This window comes from Ambystoma mexicanum, chromosome 6q (assembly GCF_040938575.1).
Source record: "Ambystoma mexicanum isolate Mex_15411 chromosome 6q, UKY_AmexF1_1, whole genome shotgun sequence".
NCBI classification, from domain to species: Eukaryota; Metazoa; Chordata; class Amphibia; order Caudata; family Ambystomatidae; genus Ambystoma; species Ambystoma mexicanum.
Genome location: NC_090937.1, coordinates 714,480,869 through 714,503,821, shown reverse-complemented (window position 1 = coordinate 714,503,821; position 22,953 = coordinate 714,480,869). Strand labels below are relative to the sequence as shown.

General features: G+C 45.7%; 1 protein-coding gene across 4 annotated transcripts in view; it reads left to right on the top strand.

Moving 5' to 3' along the window:
* The window catches only part of ZNF827 (zinc finger protein 827), an 883,430-nt gene that overhangs the window by 756,534 nt on the left and 103,943 nt on the right, over window positions 1–22,953 (top strand). For 3 of the 4 annotated variants that reach the window (XM_069631231.1, XM_069631233.1, XM_069631234.1), the window contains exon 9: window positions 15,788–15,928. The exons of the other annotated variant lie outside the window; for it this stretch is intronic. In XM_069631231.1, coding sequence (XP_069487332.1) covers window positions 15,788–15,928 — 141 coding nt within the window. The remainder of the gene's footprint in view (window positions 1–15,787; window positions 15,929–22,953) is intronic. 4 annotated transcript variants of the gene reach the window in all.

The following is a 22,953-nucleotide window of genomic DNA, read 5'->3' as shown; positions in this document are numbered from 1 at the left end:
GATCTTCTCAGGGTTAGCACAACCACCAGAAAAGCCCCCTAAAAAATTCAGGGTCACTCGCTGCACTCACTTCATATTTATCTGCTGCAAGTGGCAAAGAGCCCGGGGAGATAATACGCCCCCCCCCCCGGGGGTCTCTGCTGCTATACAGCTGATTGTTCATGACATGTGTTCTCTCCCAATTCCTGTGCCTCTTCAGGAGCCCTTGTCTTTCCTGTCACCAAATGTTGCCTTCACCACCCCAGTTATCATCTTCTGTTAAAGGAGGGGAGTAAGGTGGTCTTCACTCACACAACAGTGTAGAGCCAGCTTGCTAGAAGGGACAAGGGGGGGTGGGGCTGCTTTATTCTAATGAAACCACTGTGAAGCAAGGGGCATGTAGCTATGTTTAAATGAGTCTTCTAATCTGCTTAAAAACGAAAGAACCTATAGCACAAAACTGTTACAAACTCAACCCCTCACAATGTCAGAAAACCACACTGTTACGGCCCACTGTGTCAACACACCTATACTAGCACTTACACCCAGATGCTGCCTGCACTTATATCATTAACTTGGTATATTTAGGCCACTCTTCAGTGCCCCTTTAATATACTGGGTGGTTCCATCGCTAAAGCTACATAATGTTTCTAAGGAGTATAAACATATCTGTATATTTCGATATAAATATGATATCTGTGTTTGAATGGTATTTGTATAATGCAAACCTAGTTATGAAGCAGCACAGCACTGTACACAGGTAAATATGAGGTTAGGGTTGGCAGGTTGTCGAGGTTTCCTAGCATACCCAAGAGGCATAGACCGGTTTGGGCCTTTTAAGGTCTTGGGCAACCTGAGAGGAACTCCTTGCATAGCAGCTCGGGTCTTCACTTCTTCCCTGAACATTAATAGTGTTGGCATTGTGTAGATGCCTGGGGGGGGGTATTGTTCCCTGGGGCATAACAGGCTGGTTTCCTAAACTTCCCTTTTGGGATTGGCTATTTTCCAGCCACAGGATTTTGCGTCTGGAATTCCTCCGGCCCTCAGGAACGGCTAGTGTGTCACCTGCGTCAGGTGGTGCTCGAGTTGATATGGCCTTGAAGATATTGAGTTGGGATGTGCAGCCACTGCACCTTCTTGAGAATGGGAGAAATGTGTTGGAACATCCCATTGCTGGTGGTTAACCTGACCGCGGCATGTTGCCCTGTTTTGAGTGGGGCAAGGAATCCGGTGGTGACTCCTTAGAGGAATGCATTGCCTCCATCCAGGTTTGGCAATGCCGATTCTTGAACGTTGCTCCTGATGTCACAGGGTGGAAGAAAAGGATTAATTGTGTGCAGGACATTTAGCTGAACTAAGGCCATTTGGCCCTACTTGGCTATGAAGGTTGATTGCTGTCAATGAAGAAACACAGCGATTTTGTGCTTTTGAACTAATTGTGATGTGTACGCTCCAACTTTCATGCCAAATAGCCAGATGTGGATGAGTGTTTGCGTGGCTTAGTTGCTGACGACCGTAACCTCAGATAAGAGGGGGTTGCACTTTAGATGGGTCCGTAGCATCCAGGATTGGATATGGTCAGGTCTGAATTTCAGCCGTAAGATTTCTGGGGCTCAACTGAGCTATAATTGTGTGTCGTCTTTTAATGGCCTGAGGTGTCAGGGTCAGTGTGGAGACATCCTAGAGACTCTATGTATAGATTAAAGATCGCCGGTGACAAGATGAAGCTTTAGGGGACCCTGCATGTGACTGGGCTGTGCATTGGTTTGAATATCCCCATCTGGACATCTGGTGTCTATCTGACTGGTACTGTAGTAGACAAACACGTTGAGCACACAGCCTGTGCACCCCATCCGCCAGGCTAGTAGTGTGGTTGATTGTGTCAGGATCTGCAGAAATGTCGAGTTGGACCAAGTGACATGATTCCCCTTTGTCTAGGATATGGAGTGTGTCATCAATAGACCGTATAGTTGCTATTTATGTGCTGTGTGTCTAGGTCTAACCCCAGTTTGATAGATTTGTAATAAACAGTGTTGTGCCATGTTTTTGTGCATTTGTATGGCTATGGTTTTCTTGATGACCTGTCCCTGAAATGAATTAATGAACTTATGTACTTAGTGTACAAAGCCACATGCTAGCATCATCGCCCATCGCCCACACCTACGGGATAAATCATTCCAGCGAAAACAGGACCCATGGACTACATAGCATACACATCCAGATCACTTAACAACAATTTCAGAAAAGGTCCCCAAATAAAATGATACATATGCAGGGCAAAATCCATTGAGATTCAGTGGTCAGTGATCTCAATACATCACCTTAGCCCTGTTCAAACAAACATTTGGCTTGGAAACAAAACCTCCTTTATGATAACTGGTGTCATACAAAGGCAGATAAGGGGTTTCAAACTTGCCCCCCACTCACAGCTGCAAGCATTTTCCAAGTCATCTCGGAGTGCATACCTTTAAGGAAAGCAGCTTGTGATCTACAAATGAGCAGATAATGCTTCCGGGCTAATGAGATAGTGAAACTTTGCACAGACACTGCGACAGCCAGACCTCTGTGCTTTCCACAAAAAGGATACCACTAGTCTAATCTGGTAGTTTATGGCAAACCAGCCTCTGCTTTTTATAGATATACTCCGACCTTCTCAGGCCCCAAATGCCTCTGACAGCTCGATTTTGGATTGTTGGAGATAATGGGGATGTTTTTCGGTAGACAGATAGGAACACTTTAATGGAGCCAGAATGGGGCTATATTCTGGACTAGAGTTGCCCAATGATTGTTGCTAAGAATGGGACATAAATGAGCAATTAATCCATGGCGATAATGGGCACTCTTTACCATAGAATTGGCCTCTCTTGCGCAAAAGACTGGTAGACTTAAAAAGTACCACCAGGTCACGGACCACCCGTACCGCAGAAGGCAGCCCAAGAGTCTCTAGGCATGATACGGAACAATCTCTATAAGCAATCCATGTACCAACAGACAAGAGAACTTCTGCCTTTCTTACAATATGGCAGAACCAGTTATCTCCCATCCGTTCTAGACTACGCATCAGGCAGTGCCCAGCCAGGGCTTTAGCCCCCACATTCGAATCAGGATCGACAAACAATTTAGTGTCATATGCATACATTTAAACCCCATGGTGAACCCCTCGATCAGCCATGCCAGGTGCCTCAAGTAGACAGTGAAAAGAAGGGACAAGAGCCCTCGTGTATTCTGCAGAGGGCCTTAATATCACTGTACCAGCTCGCGCAGAAATTCACCCGCCGGAAGCCTCCTGGTCAGAAAAGAACGGAACCAGCTTAATGCAGGGCCCAGGATCCCAGCCAGGGTGGTGACCCCATGCTAAATCCCTCGATCAGCCATGCCAAGTGCTCAAGTAGACAGTGAAGAGAAGGGACAAGAGCCCTCGTGTACTCTGCAGAGGGCCTTAATATCACTGTACCAGCTCCCACAGAGATTCACCCGCCGGAAGCCTCCTAGCCAGAAAAGAACGGAACCAGCTTAATGCAGGGCCCATGATCCCAGCCAGGGTGGTGAGTCTGTCGAGAAGATTCCCATGGACAATGGTATCGGTACCCAGTGATTTCATTGCAGAATATTCACTGCACATATTTTTCAGTGCAAAATATAAATTTCATTGAAACTCACCTGGATGGAAAAACATTAAGTTTGGGGAAGGAGAATTTGTGTTTCATGGGTGGGGGTTGAGGGTTAACGACGGGCCATGTGGAATCTCACCCCCACATTTTGCAACTATAATGAAATTAACAAAATGTGAAAACGCAACAGTAAAGAAGTTGCCAGTAAAAGCACGAAACCATGGTATCAAATACAGCAGAAAAGTCCAATAAAATCAATGTTGTGGAATTGCCCAAGAACCTTTGCTGCAATAACACTTCTCTGGTGTCTACGATCGCTGCTTTTGTCCTTCGCCTACACCCAAAACCAAATTGCATGCCATACAACAGGTTGTGCTTCTCCAAGAGTCCCTGTCACTGGGTGGTGACATGTTCTCCAAAATCTATGCCACGAATGGAAACTGGAAACAGGGCCTGTACTTGTCATCCACAATTGGGTCGGATGTTTTTATTTTGGAGTGGTGACATCATCACTGTTTTACAGCTCTGAGGTTAGACCCCTTAATCCAACGATGTATTCAATATATTTAAAGTTGGCAAGAATGTATAGCATGATGTTCTTTAAAATGTGCGTAGAGCATGGATCGTGGAGAGAGGACGAATTGGCCAAATTACTCACTACTCTACAAAGTATTTTCAGGTCTAGGAGTCTAAGATGCTCACAATTAAGACAGTCCCGCAGCGATTAACTATTTGCTGGTCTCTGTCCCTGCTTTGTCTGGTGCAGAGCTATTGTGTGTTCACTCTAATGGCCATGATTCTTCCATTTAAGAAGCTGCAATGTCTCTGGGTAACGCTACTGGATTTCTGTGTTTAGAAAAGTGTAGTCCGAAAGGATGTGAAAGCTTTGACAAAGTCAAAAGGTTGGCGTGAAGATTCTGGCCATTGCTGACTACATTTTTTTTTCATTGTGTTTTATTTGCCATAAGTTAAGATGCAAAATACAAAACAAATGAGAAACATTCACAATATCATATCATACCAATCTAAAAAGGAAAAATCATTCAATACATTTGAAGATATAAAAATACAAAACATTGTACATATCCTAGTTAAAGAAAACCCAAAATGTCTCAATTCAATTTTCCTGATGTACATAACATTATGAGATGCCAACTAGCAAAAGTTTACTCCTAAAAGGCTAACAAGCTGAACCCCAGAATAAGACGTTTGGGGCTGTACATGCAAGCTATGTTCCAGAGGTATCCTCTTTCAATCTCTTTAATGTTTTAAAGAGGAATTCACATAGCACCAGAATCAAACTCTGCTGACCACATCTGTGACCTAAGCGTGCCTTGGATGCCCGATTTCTTTTTTTTATAAATCTTGTTATGAGCTCTACAAGATTCCTTATGTGAAGGATCTAAAGGTCTACACGTTTGACTGCAAGGCAACGGCCTTGTTCTTTTAAACCTGTTAAATGTGCTGTAAACTCTTGATTGGCAATGGCATTAGTACGTCATTTACAAATGGTTTTGAAAGGACAAATCTTACCCACAGTGAGTGAGATAGCCTCTAATAAAGGATTAATATGATCATGAACTTCAATGGCCCTCCCATTAAGGATGGGATATAATGCAAAACATTCCTGACAGTGGCCCGATAAGGATGATCGATAGCATCTGGCCACGGCAACAGCCCAGGGAGTGGACTTCTGGCCAGTTATCAAGCCCAGGAGACTAAAATGTAACAAAGGGTGATCCGACCAGCTCACTGGAGCAATGGTGTTATCATGAATGACAACATCTCTGCCCAGAACCAAATCTAGTTGGTGGCACAATACATGCATACCACCATCCAGCTGAGGAGTAAAACATAATGTATCCGATAGCTGTAGACATGACTGACCTGCTGATTTATGAACATTGCCAATCGGAAGATCAAATTTCCCTGAACAAGAGTATAGGTCCGCGACATTGAAAAGATCCTTCCATAAATTCCGAAAATTCCCAACAAATTCAGCCTGATATTTAAGGGGATGTTATATTGCCACCATTTCTATACAATTTTCAGGAGAACCCTGAATCGACAAAGCTAAAACTTCACAAGAGATGCAAACATCCATCAGCACTTTCTGTGCAGAAAAGTTATTGTTATAAATTACTGCTAACTTCACCACCTGCCCAAAAGAGAGTGATTTCGCCAAAATAAGAATGCGTAGGGGACGCCATCATTTAGCAGAGTGGTGGATGTCTTTCATCCATCCTTCAGTGAAAGCTAAAATTGGAAGTGGCTCAGCCAACAGCAGATCCTGCCTATCCATGCTATGCCCAAAAGTCCATGTCCTTTTTAATAGTCCTCACCTGGGGTCCAATGTCTGTGGCCGCGTGTAATAATGTAAAGAAATTGTGATTTTGGGTCAAGTCAAAACACAAAGAACAAATTCAGCACCCAGCTCTGGCTGACCTGTTCTTATCACCAGGACTGATAGGTATCTCACTTAGACGGCCCAAAGATTTCTGGTGATATTGTCATTAAATGTTGTTATAATAACTCCAGCCTGAGGCACTAACCAGCTGATGATGTAGATGTGAAAGAGCTGCCTCTCCTTCCAGCAGCAAGAGACCCTCATTAACACGATGGGCTTTGAGGGGCCTCACAGTTATGACCTGGGGCCACCTATGCCTAAAATCCAAGGTTAAGGTCCACTTATTTGTTCAGCCTTCAGTTGAGAGCCAGTTCAGGATCACTTGTCCTAGCAGTCAAGACCTGCAGATCTCTTGTTCCTGAAGTCTGATCATATTGGTCCCTGCAGTTGAGGAATAAATGTCTAGTTCCTACAATTCAGGTTTGTGGGTTCCCTTTTGCTGTTGCCCAGGGTTCATGATCAGTTCTTCCTTTGTTTTCAGGTCAATGGTGATGAAGCACTAATAAAGGATGATGCAAAAGGAAAACCTCAACCTGCCATGGCCTTTCCTATACCATGGTATTTATTAACCAGTCACAGGCAACTTGCCACCTGGCTAAGAGGTTGGCTTAGAGATCTGTTCAGCTGACAATGGCAACCCACGATGGCTGAGACCATGGTAGCATTGATTGAAACAAAGGTGCACTGCCCGAAGCACGGAGCGGGTAACCTAATGCAGCCTGCAGTTTATCACCATAGAGTGAGCAACATGGCTACAAACAGATAGTGCCACTGACCTCAAAGCCACTCCCAGCCATGAGCGCCTCAGTCCTGCAGCTACCACGCATGTGTCATGATGCCTACCCCCGGGCATCAGGACCAAGCCCATCAGCTCCGGGAGCAGGCATCCAAATACTTATTAAAACCCCAACAGCCCCAGCTGGGGGCTGTTTGGGTTCAGTCCTAGCACCTTAGGCGCCAGGCTCATCATAGAAATCGGTCCTGGCGCCATAGGCGCCAGGCTCATCATAGAAATCGGTCCTGGCGCCATAGGCGCCAGGCTCATAGACTTTACTTACCTGATGCAGACCATGCTGCTAGTGAGTCCAAGCCAACGTGAGGCCTGAATGGGACTATTTTATTACAGGGACTATTTTTTACTCGGGCGTGGTTCTAGGGAACTTCTTACCTGGAACTACTTTGGAGGCTATTTAAACCACGACCGAACAACAGCACACGCTTTGCGTTATTCTGCATCCCGCAGCGTAACGCTCACCGTACCTGCAGTCTGCATCCAGTCTTCTGCCACAACCGCCTCGAATCTGGAAGCTCCTAAACAAAGAGGAAAGAAAAGGACAAGGTTAGAAAACGAACTATTTTCGAATTCCTCACCTGATTCCGGATCCATCTCGCCTCCAGACCTGGAAAGAACACCATTTCTGTACGCATCGCATCTCCAGCTGCAGCGTCGCGCCATACTCACCAGTCCTCGCAGCATCCTTCGATTCGGCGCTGCCTCCATCATTTCTTCGCCGAACTCCGGCACCTGGGGGACAAAAGAAAACAACAAGGTGAGCCGAGAAAACCAACAAATATAACTCTTATCACCATAGACTTACCTGATTTACCACCGGAGGCATTATTCTAAAACTCTCCACATCTTCATGTGCCGCACCTGCAAAGAGAGAGAAAACAACACGTTAAACCCGTGCAACATTTACCGGACAGCGTCGGGTAATACAGACTCTTACCTGAGCGCCACCAGCAGCCACGAGAGCATCTTTTCACGATCTCAGCTGCAAGACAAGGAAGGAAGGGGGGAAAAGAGTGAAACATCGGACATATTGAACTCTATGACCTTGATACTTACTGGACCTTGCCAGGAACCTCAGAGTCAATACTCTCCGGAACTCTCCCACGCCTTCAAACCAGTGAAGTAACTGGCATCAACGCGCCCCTGCAATCCATGCAGGATGGAGAGCTCATCTTTCAAGAATATAAGGTGAGATTGCTGAGGGGGCAATTCGGAGGTGATTAGTTGGGAGGACTGTGGGGGGTGCCATCACTTGAATCCACGGGTGGCTAAATCCATCCCTCCACTTGCAGGAGAATACTTCTACGGGTCAAGCAGACAAGATTAGGAGGGCCAGTCCAGTCAGTCATCTCTGCACTACGCATCACGTTGGTGGAGACCGCAGCCGTCCGGATCCGACCGACGCCCCTGTGGGAGCCAGGTGAGCGTAACAGAACGCGAAGTCTCTCTATAAATCCCCACCCGGGCCTTATGGAAACCTCAGAAACCGACCAACTGGCCCAATTATTGGGGGAACTTAGGGCGGAAGTGCACTCCGCTCGCCAAGAGACTAATGCCCTCAGGAGAGAACTGATTGTCTCAAGGGAGCGCACTGAGGATCTGGCTAGGCAACTGCTGCAAAACCAAGCAGGGCAAACACCTTTACCAGGACTCGGGAGGAATCCAACTCCTGTTTCATCGAGCAATCCGGTGCAAGTGGTTTTACCAGGGGCTATTCCTTTAGCTCCACCTGAACGCTTTGCTGGGGACCCAAAAAGGTTCGCCGTGTTTATGAACCAATGTTGCTTGCACTTTTTATGCAGACCTGGAGCTTTTCCAAATGACCAAGCCAAAGTAGCTTTTGTATTATCATATTTGAGTGGCAGTGCAGCTGGCTGGTCGATTCCACTAGTCAATCAGGATGACCCTCTTCTTCGGGACTTTCAGGGTTTTCAAATGAGCATGGAAAGACTATTCGCCAGACATTTCCAGGGACAGGCCCTGGATAACGAACTTTTATCCCTACGACAAGGTAACCAGGATCTGTTAGCCTATATCGCAACCTTTAATAGGTTGGTGGTGGAAACCGAATGGCCAGAGGTAAAACGAATTACACTATTTCATCGTGGACTTCGGGGAGAACTTAAAGATGTTTTGGCCCAAGTTGTGAACCCACCCCAGGATTGCGCAGAATATATAGACTTAGTGGTCCAGTTAGACCACCGACTTCAGAATAGAAAGGCTGACCGAGCTAAGTTCGAGAATCGGGTATTGGTTAAACCCAACGTCACCCCCAAAGGAACAGATGCAGCAGAACCTATGCAGATCGTGGGGGTTAAGGGACCCTTAACTCAAAAGGAAAGAGAAAGGAGACGGCAAATGCAATTGTGTCTATACTGTGGGGCCTCAGGACATTTTCTACGGGATTGCCCTATAAAACCATCCAAGAAAGTAGTCGGAGTTGCTGATAGAAATCAAACAGAACCTGATTCGGGAAACGACCACGCCCGACAAGCGTAGAGGTCCGCTTGCCGAGCTTGAAGAAGGACACTCAGACCTCGCACCTAATCATACCAATGGTCCTTTTTGATCCAAGGCAGCCATCACGTATGCACGTAGTAAGGGCATACATTGATAGCGGGGCCGTAGGAAACTATATGGACCACGAATTGGCTTCTAGGATGATTCTACCTTTCTGCAGAAAAACCTCTTCAGATGTCATCACCACAGTTGATGGAACTGAAATTGCCTCTGGGCCTGTAACTCATTCCACCACAGAGATGACACGGTTGGGTCAAGATGGACATCGAGAGACTATTGTGTTTGATTTAATCAAAGCCCTGCAGTTCCAAATAATACTGGGGATACCTTGGTTGGAAACAAATAATCCTAGTATTGATTAGCGAGAGAAGAGAATAACCTTCCCGGATTGTGCACACACCTGTTACCTAGAAAAAACCTTGAACAAAGGCCTGGCCACAGTCGCTAATCCAGTCGTGCAGTTACCTCAGGAATATCAAGAATTCCAGGATGTTTTTCAAAAAGAACAGGCAAACACCTTACCACCTCACAGATCATACGATTGTCAAATCAACCTCATACCCGGTGCACAACCTCCATGCAGTAGGATCTACGCCCTTACGGAACCCGAAAACCTTCACCTACGACAATACTTGGACCAATACCTTGCAAATGGCTTAATTTGCCCATCCAAGTCCCCTGCATCCTCAGCTTTATTCTTCTTGCCTAAAAAGGAAGGTGACCTCAGAACGTGCATAGACTACCGTGCATTAATTCAGATTACGGTGAAGAACCGATACCCATTGCCTCTGATCCCCGAATTACTAGTCCAAGTAAAGGATGCTTGCATCTACACCAAATTAGATCTCCGAGGGGCATATCATCTGGTACGTGTAAAGAAAGGCGACGAATGGAAGACTGCCTTTCGCGCCAAGTACGGATTATTCAAATATCAGGTGATGCCCTTCGGGTTGTGCAATGCACCAGCAGCCTTCCAGTATTTTATGAACGATGTCCTTCGTGAACTCATTGACGTCTGTGTTGTCGTATACATAGATGATATTCTAGTGTACTCCTCCTCAGAATCAGACCATGTTAAGCACGTGTGTGCAGTCCTTGAGAAACTACGCCAGCACAAGTTATATGCAAAATTGGAAAAATGCGTTTTTCATGCTACAGAAGTTGAATTCCTTGGATTTATCCTGACTCCAAAAGGAGTCCGAATGGACTCTCGAAAGGTGGATGCAATTCTCAAGTGGCCATCACCCAGTTCAGTTAAAGGGGTACAAAGCATGCTCGGATTTGCTAATTTCTACCGCAGATTCATTCCGGATTTCTCACATGTTGTACACCCTATCACAGCACTTTTGCGAAAAAACAAACGCTTCTTGTGGACCGAAGAGGCTGAAAATGCCTTCCAAGAGCTGAAAGCGAAATTTACGTCTGCACCTGTCTTAAAGCATCCACGCCCTGAACTTCCATACATAGTTGAAACTGATGCATCCAGTTTAGCCATGGCAGCTGTCCTGTCCCAGAGGATCCTGAAACCGGTCAACTTCACCCAGTAGCATTTTGGTCCCGAAAGTTCTCGGCACCCGAGTTGAACTATGCGGTTACCGATAAAGAGCTATTAGCCATCAAATCTGCCTTCAAGGCTTGGCGGCATTATCTTCTCGGTGCCAGGCATACCATTACTGTAATCACCGATCACCGGAACTTGCAGTATTTAAAAACAGCCAAGGCCCAATCGTCGCGCCAACTTCGATGGGCATTGTTCTTTTCCGAGTTCGATTTCGTGATCACTTATCAACCAGGCTGTAAAAATGACAAGGCAGATGCCTTATCCCGAATAGGGATGGGAGAAGCATACGCGAACCCGGAACCGGTGCCTATAATTACAGAACAAAGAATTCTTGGCATAACTACTCTACAGACACTAGAGGATATTCATGTAAAAATCCAACAACTCTTCGATCCAACAGCCCTGCAGGACTGGGTAAAGAAAGGCCCGGACTACTCAGTCATCAATGACCTACCTTATTATCAAGGGCGACTATTTCTACCACACAAGGAACTACAAGAACTAGTAATCTCCAATTATCATGACACCCTGATGGAAGGGCACCCAGGTATCGCAAAAACTGAAGCTAAAATTAAGAGACAATTCTGGTGGCCCACCTGGCGAAAACACGTAAAGTCATTTGTGATGTCTTGTGGCATTTGCGCCCAAAACAAAAGTCAGAAGAAAAAAACAGCTGGCCTTTTACAACCTTTGGATATTCCACCTACACCATGGCACACCTTATCTTTAGACTTTATTACAGATATACCTCCATGTAATGGATTTAACACCATTCTAGTTATTGTGGATCTTTTTTCCAAGATGGCCCACTTTATTCCTTTAAAGGGATTACCTTCTGCTTCAATTCTGGCCAAGGAGTTACTCAAAAACATTGTTCTAATACACAGATTTCCTTCCGTATTGGTCTCTGACCGAGGTAGTCAATTCATTTCACATTTTTGGAAGAAATGTTGTCAATTGGCGCAAATCGACGTGAGGTTATCAACCAGTCACCATCCCCAGACCGATGGTCAGACGGAGAGGACCAACCAGACCCTTGAACAGTACCTACGTTGCATGCTACACCAGACCGAAAGTAATTGGAAAGATATTTTATGGATTTCCGAGTATGCATAGAATAACTCTGTACATTCAGGAACCGGACAAAGCCCCTTTTATACCATATATGGACATCACCCTCGAACCTCAGAACTAGATTCGCCTCAGCACTTAGAAATGCCTGCAGTTAGTCATTTGCACTCTACTATTACACAAGCCTTTAAGGAGGCAACAGAACATTTGAAACAAGCAAAAGAGAAATATAAGAAAAATGCTGATCAACATAGAAGTGAAACTCCCCAATACCAGATTGGGGATCAAGTTTGGCTGGCTACAAAACACATTCCTTTGAAGGGAACTCGGACTTTTAACCCTAGATATTTGGGACCTTACACCATTAAGGCCATTATCAACCCGGTGGCCGTCAAATTGGAATTACCTTCTAATATGCAAATTCATCCTGTCTTTCATGTTTCACTTTTAAAACCAGTTCAACCAGAAACAAGATTAACCAAACCACCCGACCTCATCTTGATATATGGAGAACCTGAATTCGAGTTAAAAATATCCTGGACTCCAAGATGGTTAAATTGAAAAAACTTTTTTATTTAATCGATTGGAAGGGCTGCGGACCACAAGAAAGGTAATGGGAGACTAGTGACCACGTTCATGCACCTCGGTTGGTGAAGAAATTCCATCGGGACTTCCCAGACAAACCAGGGCCAAGGGGAAGAACAACTTTAGGAGGGGCCTTGGGGGGGGTGCTGTCATGATGCCTACCCCCGGGCATCAGGACCAAGCCCATCAGCTCCGAGAGCAGGCATCCAGATACTTATTAAAACCCCAACAGTCCCGGCTGGGGGCTGTTTGGGTTCAGTCCTGGCGCCTTAGGCGCCAGGCTCATCATAGAAATCAGTCCTGGCGCCATAGGCGCCAGGCTCATAGACTTTACTTACCTGATGCAGACGACGCTGCTAGTGAGTCCAAGCCAACGTGAGGCCTGGATGGGACAATTTTATTACAGGGACTATTTTTTACTCGGGCGTGGTTCTAGGGAACTTCTTACCTGGAACTACTTTGGAGGCTATTTAAACCACGCCCGAACAACAGCACACGCTTCGCGTTATTCTGCATCCAGCAGCGTAACGCTCACCATGCCTGCAGTCTGCATCCAGTCTTCTGCCACGCCCACCTCGAATCTGGAAGCTCCTAAACAAAGAGGAAAGAAAAGGACAAGGTTAGAAAACGAACTATTTTCGAATTCCTCACCTGATTCCGGATCCATCTCGCCTCCAGACCTGGAAAGAACACCATTTCTGTATGCATCGCATCTCCAGCTGCAGCGCTGCGCCATACTCACCAGTCCTCGCAGCATCCTTCGATTCGGCGCTGCCTCCATCATTTCTTCGCCGAACTCCGGCACCTGGGGGACAAAAGAAAACAACAAGGTGAGCCGAGAAAACCAACAAATATAACTCTTATCACCATAGACTTACCTGATTTACCACCGGAGGCATTATTCTATAACTCTCCACATCTTCATGTGCCTCACCTGCAAAGAGAGAGAAAACAACACGTTTAACACGTGCAACATTTACCGGACAGTGTCGGGTAATACAGACTCTTACCTGAGCGCCACCAGCTGCCACGAGAGCATCTTTTCACGATCTCAGCTGCAAGACAAGGAAGGAAGGGGGGACAAGAGTGAAACATCGGACATATTGAACTCTATGAACGTGATACTTACTGGACCTTGCCAAGAACCTCAGAGTCAATACTCTCCGGAACTCTCCCACGCCTTCAAACCAGTGAAGTAACTGGCATCAACGCGCCCCTGCAATCCAATCGAATACTAAGACCGAATACTTTAAGAGAAGGTGTAATCACAGGCCCTGAGGAAGGGTTTCGACCCGAAATGCATAGGCCGCATATGTGATGAATTCTGCCACGACAATTTGATTTGATTTAAAGAAAGCTAATGAAGCCTGATTAATTAAAACTTTCTCGAAAGAAGGAATTAATTCAAGTATATATTTTTTACCATTATCTTTGAACTACACCACTGTGCAGTGGAATAAGGGTGTGCAGCCCGCACCGCTGGCCACACGGCCAAGGTATTTTCTTTATCTATGGTTCTTTCAGGTGCCACATCACGGAGGCACCTTTTTCAGTGGGTTTGCACCCCAAACTTGTAATATTATATCGATATAATTAATTATAATTGATTTGGAAATTCAAGGAGTGCCTGACTCACCATCACCAATAGCAGGAACGATGGCATCCTCCTGTGTATGTGATGGGTTAGAGGGATGCAAGGATGTTGGTCAGTTCATTTATAGAACTGGGCCGCAACTTGACCATTCAGGTTCGTTCCTAGATAGGCAAATCAAGTAGGGGGGCAGGTTACTGGAGTCAGTGTATTCAATGTGCTTTATGATATTCGAGATGTTCTTGGTGAAAAAGGTCCAGATGGCGTTGCAGTTTTCCATCTGATTGTAGAATTAGGGGTTTGAGGGAAGGCTGCAACAATGCTTAACAGTCTGCATGAGGGCTCTGCTTTTCTTTAAAGCCTCAGCTCTTGTCGCAGTGCAATAGGAGGCTTTGGCTATTTTTTGTTATGCTCATACAATGTAAATAGCTATATAGACATTTATGAGTAGAATTTCAACAAGTTCACCCCTGACATCAGCAATTAAGCAATATAACCCTGGGGTGGGAGCATTACCAGTGAGGTAAAGCAAAGGCTTTACCGTAAGCCCTGTAATTCCCTCCCTCTGAGGGTTATATTGCTATTAGTACTCTGGCACGTTGTACCAGGGTACTAATAGTGTTCTTAGCTCAAGTTGAGAAACAACATGTTTTCCGTTTCTCTGCTTGAGATAAAAACTACAGATCAAGATGGCCACCATGAATTGGCAGGAAGGGAACTACATGTAGTCTCTTTCCCTTTCCATGGTGGCCATTGCGGGATCGGGATTGCGCAGGGAATATTAGTGTTCCCGGCGCCTTCGAGGGAGGATCCAGCGAAAGGTAAGTGGGGCAGGCGTGGGGGGGTTGGAGATGTGGAAACGGGCATTGGGGGAAGGGGCAGGGGAAGCAGGTGGGGAGCCCACTTACCTGGTTTCTGCAGAGGGAAGATGGCAGCCTCCCGCTTTGAGGAGGTTCTGAGTCTACGCATTGGCCGGGAAGCTGCCACACACCCCTCGCCGGGTACTAGTGTGGAATATTCATCTGTTCCTAGGATTAGATGCTGGGTAGCGTTTGCCGGGTGGACGACATTGGGATATCGGATAGAAGAGTGCTACAAATAAACAAAACATAAACAATTAAATAAACTGACAGTTGAAAGGAAGATTCCATAATGCCAAGTCAAAGTGAATGTACCAATTGCAGCCAAACATCCCCGTATGTTGAGATCATGGTAGCACTGAAGGCTGCGGCGGCAAAATGGCCCCCTGCTTGTTTACAAATCATCTGTACCGCGGACAGAAGGCTAGACGCTATGCGCTCCCAAGGCACCCTATGCTGCCGCGTTACCTCAAAGAAACATTTCTTTGTGCTGTTTGCGCACTACGACGTTTTTCCCCCGTGACATTCTAGCGTAGAAGCAGGCTCTTCTGTGCTTTGTGTCAGGAATTCAAATAAGCCCGTGGAAACACGTTCAGCTGAGGCCGAGAATACATTCACCTCTGCTTCAAAGCCGCCTCTTCATCACCTGCGCACAAAGAGGTAGATGAGGCCTAATGGACGCACGTGTGGCGTCCTTTGTGTAGGCAGCGATGCACACTTGGCGCAGAGCGGCACTAACAAAGATGCAACTACCTATCTCTGAGAATATTCTTAAGTGGTCTGTTTGTTTGTTTGTTTGTTTGGCACAGATGCAGAATCTATAGGGCTGGACGGCCGAAATGAATTGCCTGCCTCGTGGAAGTACAATGAACAGCTCTTTCCCTGTGACGTGTGTGGCAAGGTGTTTGGCCGGCAGCAGACACTCTCGCGACATCTCTCTCTGCACACAGGTACAGACGGCTCAAACCACTGAAACCTTTTCAGAGTGCACGTGATTTCTGTTTCCCAACAAAAAGTCAAAATGTATCGAATATATACTGGCGTATGAGACGTGCGTTCTTCTCGCTCTCTCTGTCCCCTAAACCCCCAAAGTGACAGGGGGAAATGGCTCGATCTGTCAGGTGCACTGGAGAGTCACCCAAGCTGATATCTTGACAGGGAGGGTGTTGTGTATTTAATTTGGCTAACATTGTGAAGTGGCTCTAAATATTTACATTTTCATTTCAATGATCAATTTCAGTATGTTCTGTAGCCATAATAAGAACGTTACGCTTGTCTTACCGCGCAAATTGCATTATCAACATAGACTAGTCATATACATTATGTCCTGACAGTCTGTTCTCGTTCCAAGACGGACAGTCTGGTGCACGTCTATTGTACTCTTTTGAATTGTCCATATGAGAAATAGGTTATTGACATATAGAACCCATTAGGGTTCCTTACTACTTTGCATAAAATCAAAGAGCATCTTGGGATCGTAAGAATGACCACGGAACCTTATATATGACATATATGCCTGTGCTATAAGGGTTGCATTCTTAAATTACTAAGTAAATAAAATATACTGGGGTTGGGGCTCGTTTAATTCTTTGCAACAGTCACCTTATCATTAAAAGGTTTGTGACCACTAATCTGGACAGCCAAACGCATGGGTCTGCCACCTGGAGCTCTACAGCTGTTTTGGGCTACAAACATCACAATACTTGACCATTAACTATGCTGGTAGCGGCTGATTGGAGCTGGAGTCAAAAACATCTGGAGGGCAAAGTGTTGCTGATTCCTGCGTTCTATGTGATATTTCTGCATTCTGAAGGCTTCGCGCAAAAAAGCGAATGTTTTTTGGCCGATTTTGTGCCTTCAAATGTGGAATTATCACACTCTGGTGGGGTGTTTTCACCCCCCTCAATGCACCAGGAAGTCTATTCCATCTACACCCCCTCCTGTGCTGGCAGGATTTTCTTAGAAATCAGGGGTCCAAGCTCCAATTTCCTCCCTTGCCCAAAACATTCCCCCTCAACTCCCCACCACAATAACACTGACATTCCCTGCCCCCTCCCTTCCCCGCACACAATTTCCCTCATCCCCCACACTGACACACAATCATAAAAAGTCGAAAAAAGAGTGGAAACGAGGAGAGGGGGGCGGGGGGCAAGAAGAGGTCTGTTGAAAAGGTACTGAGGGGGATATAGGCAGCAAACCCACATATAAAAAAAGGCAAAAACAATTCTAAAAACATGAAAAATGAATTGGAAGGCTAAATATAGCCAATTCTCATTAGAGGGAAATTTGAAATTATAACATATTCCGTGGGATCGGATCGGGGGAGCCTCTGATGACAAATGGTGTGAATTGTCAACTCTGTGTGGAGCAAGGTCTTAAGGGTGTGTGAAATCACTCATACATGTGTTCATCTTCCAGGAATGGGCCAGGCATTTACACAATGATGTATCTAAATTTAAAGGAGCAGAGCAGTCCCAGTAAACTGATACAACGCCAGTACATTTCAGCATCCACACCAATAAACGGTTGCACTAAACTGAGCATAATGTAAAAGAAATAGAGGGCTTAATGCAAAGATATAGATGAGTCATGACTTATACACGCAGCGTGTTATTCAAACTAGACTTTTCTCATTTCTCTGGGGGCTCTGGGAAGCATTCTTCTATTTGCCCAAAGGAGTTGGATTCAAGTTCAAGAAATCCATGTATCAGTGTCGTCGGAAGATCCCTGTTGCTATCTTTTAAACTTAGTGCATAATATTGATCACTAGGGATGAGTTTCCCCAGAAGGGGATTGCTTGTTACTTCCTTACCAGTTCCAATCAGAACTTGGCCTCCAAGTAAGAACAATGTGTTCCCTTGAACATCAAATAAAATTGTTGGGGTTCAGAGGCGATACATGTTGTTTATTCTCTTCACTTGATCAGTCCTATGTAAAATGCAATTCCCTGTTTGGAAGTGCATACTTCATTGCGGTACTGTTTTCACTTTGTGCTTTAACAAATAATGGCATGGTTCTAAAAATGAGGAAGTGAATAAAGCGGTGACATATATATATGAAATCAACATAGTCTACGGCATCAGGTGTGCACAAATAGAAACTCTTGCATTATGCCTCTGACATATCCCTTTCTCGGGCACATCCAATGTCCTTGTGCTGCGGTTAAAGTGTCCCCATTCGCAGACTGCAGAGGACATTGCAAGAACTCAAATGATGGATTCTGCATGAAAGTCAGGCCTGCTGATCAGTCTCACTGTCCGAAAAGAACTCAGTGCCTTTAAAGGTGTTACACAAATAAGCCTCCCATTCCATAATGTGTGTAAATGAAAGACTGAATGACACAATGAATAATAATAAACATATGAATAACGCACACAGGTCACCTATGTTTGCTTTCTACTGTGCATGCCAGCAGTTGTTAGGCCACATGGCTACCTAACATGGCCGTAAACACAGGAAAGGAAATGTGCCCATGCCAGCTTAATGCAGCCTTCCTGAAAGTATCCTGTAAAATACCTAATGGCTTAACGATACAAAATGCATATGTATCTACTTTTTTCATTTGACATCCATCATATGGTTAACAACAGACCTACTGTAAAATGAAAATGTATTATTTACTTTAAATGACTGCTAAACCTCAAACCGCTCTTCAGCAGGATGCTTTATTCAAAAGTCTAGCACCTAACCGATTGTGTTATATTACAGTGGCATGCCGTTTTTGGATTTACATATCTGCTAGGAACAGCCTGGGGGATGGAGGGGCAGGGGGCACAGGCCGGACAACCTGAAGAAGTGTGTCTCTAGAGGATCTGTCTGAATTATGCACAGAAACAAAGTTATGGCCAATTCCACATTTACCTTGTCTTGAGAATATGGAGGTAAGGAAACGGACAGTCTTTTGTAATGCTCCACTCCCAGTGACCTCACTGAACGCATGCCTGGTGGCTCACCTGCAGCCTTTTCTACACCGGAGGCTGAATTGATTTAAAGACACGCTTCATCCTAAAAAATGATAAATTGGTATAAAATGAATTGAAGTTCATGTCAATCTGAAATTTGCTGCTAAACAGATTGTTTGAGCTGAGCTAAATTGTCATTGGCTGAGCAGATGGAAAGGAAATCTGCTGCAATCTCCTGCCTTCTTCTCTGGACTGTAAACAGCTGTTCCAGGTGTCCCCAGGAAAGGCTTTGGGCCTCTAGTGAGACTCTTGTCATCTCAATGACATGCGGCAGATTACTTTTCCTGGGCAGGCCTCTTCATGTCCATTTCAAGGCTGGTGGTGGGCAGGCTTAGGAGGGACTATTACAGAGGAGGTTCTTCGATCTGTCTGGGACAAAAGTGCTGGGGAAAGTGCAGACTGGGGAGAAAGCAAGCACCCACCCTCAAAGAAGAAACATGTTTCAATCATGGAAAATGCACGTTTGCATCACTTCCTTTTACCCAACATGACTTCCTGCAGGATTAGGATTCTGGGTATGACAGCAAAGATGGGAAACACTTGTTACAGTCACTGTGGTTGCAGAAGGGCTTCAGAATCCACCAATTCCCTGTCAAGGTTTGGCCATATAACAATTGAGAACTTCTCCCCTTTTTTTCGAATGTTTTTGGAACTTGATTAGTTCAAGGACCTGGAGCAGCTCCTTTGTTAAGGCAAAGAGGTGCGGCCCCCTTGCTTTGGGTGACGAGACGTACGTTTAGATTAACATCCTAATGTACATTTGAAATGTTTAATCTGAATGAACATCTCTCAGCCAAAGCACAGTGCCAGGCAGCACAGTCAACCCTCAGTGATTTGTTCGCATGGTGGACTGTGCTGCCTTCCTCTGAGCTGTGATGAATCCTGAACTACAGATTATTGCTTTCTTTTTCAGTGCCAAGCCCTTTGGGTTTTGTACAAAAGACGTAGAGCGCAATCATTCGAGGGCAGTGGTGCATAGGGAGCCTGGCCCTGATGCCTCTTATTGTGACACAGTGTATATAAGTGGTGGCATCACACTGACTGATGGGAGAGAACTCTTCAGAGAGGGTTGTGTCTGTGAACCTGGCTCTTGTTTCTCCCAGATACTGTGACTATGAAGATTCCTCCTGTCTTCTCCTTGGTTTCATGGTGTACACAGCCAACCTGGTACACCGTCCTGCCAGGTACTGTGACTCTAAAGAGTGCTTGGGCTCTCTCTTCATATGGGTGCGAATCCCAGACTTGCCTTTCATGTATTTATGGTTGTCTTCTTGCTTTGCTACTACTTCGTTGGTCACAGCCAACCTGGTATTCTATCCTGGCAGGTACTGATACTGTTAAGATGGCTTTGGCTCTCTCGCTTCATATGGGTATGAGTCCCAGACTTGCCTATCCTGTATTTTTAATTGTTCTTCTTCTTGCTTTGCCACTACTACTCATAGCCAGCCTGGTCACTATCCTGCCAGGGAATGTGGCTATGAAGATTGCTTTTGGAGGCCCTGATTAGGTTTGTGTGTGCAGGTCCCAGACTCACCTTCATGATTCTCTCTTCTTGTAACCGTCCCGCCAACCCTCCTGGTCTCCCCAACCTCTCTGTAGAGCTTACTGGTAGTCTTCCATTTCTTGAGGGTGCTTTGGTCTTCATCGGCTACCCTTCGTGGCTTCCAGGGACTGCGGCAGCTCTGCGCTGACTCCCAGCCTCTGAGCTGCCCCTGTCTGCTTCTCCACGGACTCCAGGCGTCCTGACTGGGTGGAGGCTCAGGCTTCTGCTCCTCTCGGGTGTTCACCTGCGACGATTGCCTCAGAAACACCTCTAGCAGCGGGCAAGTTTCTAGCTCCTGGTACCATTGGCATCACGTCTCCTCTACTGCTGCCAGTATTTGAATCGCCTGCTTCATCGGCTCTCCCATGTGGGCTGAAAGGGTAACTCTCTACATTTATTTTGTCGGGGTTTGTCTCATCCCAGGACCATGTGGGATATCTATTGTGCATTTGTCCTCTTCATAGCTATTAAAGGGGAATATTTACTTGGGACCTTCCCTTGGTGTGATGACCTAAGGTTTTTAAAGTTCTCTAGATTGGTTTGGGCAGCCCTTATGGACTCTGCATTAATGTCAGTCTGGGTGTATAAGATGTTTGCGTAGAAATGGCCTGTGCTTAATTCCTCCAGTTCATTATCCTGTTTGAGGTTCTGCCATAAGGGTGGGCTGGTGTTCTTAAGCTTTTTTAAGGAGCGCTGCTTTGTCAGATACCCAGGCTTTCCACCTGAGAGACACATTTGGTCTCGGGTAGGAGATAGGAGGTAGGGATGTAGAAAATGGGAGGTCTATATCTTCCCCTCCTACTACGAGAGCATCGGAAGACTGTGGGTTACCCCTGGGTCGTTCTGGTGTTCCTTTGGGGTTGTCTTTTTCTAGTACTGGTGGTATAATGGGGAAACCACTTCTATTTGCAGGGCAATGTCTCGCAAGATGCCACCCCTCTCCACATGCGAAACATAGTCTGTTTCAGGGAGGAGATAGGGATCTAGAGAATATCTTCATCTCCACCGCCTATCACTATTGCATCCATACCTGGTCCACTAGCTTTAGGCCTCTGATCCCTAGAAATCACAGAGGGATATCTCTGGGATTAAAAGGTTCTTCCTCTTCCTGTTCTTCCCGGAAACTATCTTGCTTTGAGACCGCTGAAATAGTGGTCTCAAGGAGTGCCTCTTGTTTACCAGGGTGTGTGGGGGGGAACGTAGGCACGGAGTCCTCTAAAGTTTCTGTGGATGTTAGTGTACTGGTACGGTTGGCATTTTCCACAAGGATTCACCCTTGTCCAAATCATTCTCCCAGTTATATCCTAGCTCAGCCTCCCATTCTGAGTGACAGAACATTTTTTCTTGGGTCCTAGTTTCTTAAAACGGATCCCCAGGGAGATCTCCTACTCCTCTCTATGGATCTGATTAAACGAAAACTCCTAGAGGTTCTGATATATCAAATGTCCCATCAACTCACCCCTTTCAATTTTTACTGGGTTTAAGGAAACATTTAACATAAAAACATTTATGAGGAAACTGCGTGCCTCATTCATTCTCCCATTCCAAAAGCAGACTCCTGAGATGGGGGCTGGGGGGGGCAATGGTCTCACTGCTCACTTTATTGCGGCCCCAGTAGCCCATCAGCGAGACAAGCGACGCCTGCTGTTTGTCAACACAAATGTGCTTGTCTCCGGATAACAGCGCAGATAATAGCAGTTGGAAAGATAAACAACGCCTGGGGCTGTTACTGGGATTAACATACGGGAGAAATAGACAATTCCGTTATAACATTTCACAATGGGTGGCGCTGTGATAAATAAACGATGGGTGCAGCCTTCGTGTTTTATTTTGAACAAAGGTTGACACTGGGATGTAACCCACAGGGAAGATGAGTACACTATTGTTTCATAATGGACTTTGTTTAACATTAGACAGAGGGTGAAACTGAGACTTTGGGGTTGTGACGCTCATCACATTTGAAGAAGAGGCCTAAGCGGCCTAGAAAGCTTTTACATGAGATCCTTTGACAATACACGATGTCGCGAGGGAGAGCAAGATGTGTGTGTGTGCGTGTGTGCGTGCGTGCGTGCGTGCGCGCGCACACTTGATTGTCACGGTTTTCACTATCACACTGTTCCTCTGGTTAAAACTGGCACGTTTATATTTCGGGGTGGAACGAAACCTCTGAGTTATTCACGTGCCCTGATGCCCTCCTGCCCTCGCAGCGCTAGAATGTATAATGCTTGCCTTTCACTACAACCTTACAGGGTCCCTGCTACCAAAAAGCTCCGAGCATAAATTCACAAGTGATGCATTATGCTGCATTATGCTGCATTTTCTTATATCGAACCCCGATTAGTTTCGGCTGCTCGGTGGCACTGTAAGTGGTGCCTAAAAGTGAAAACTGTTGGCAAGGTAAGTGAAGATAAGCGGGAAATGAACCGTGCATGGTCATTCCCACCCACTACCTGTTACTCCCCGCCCATAA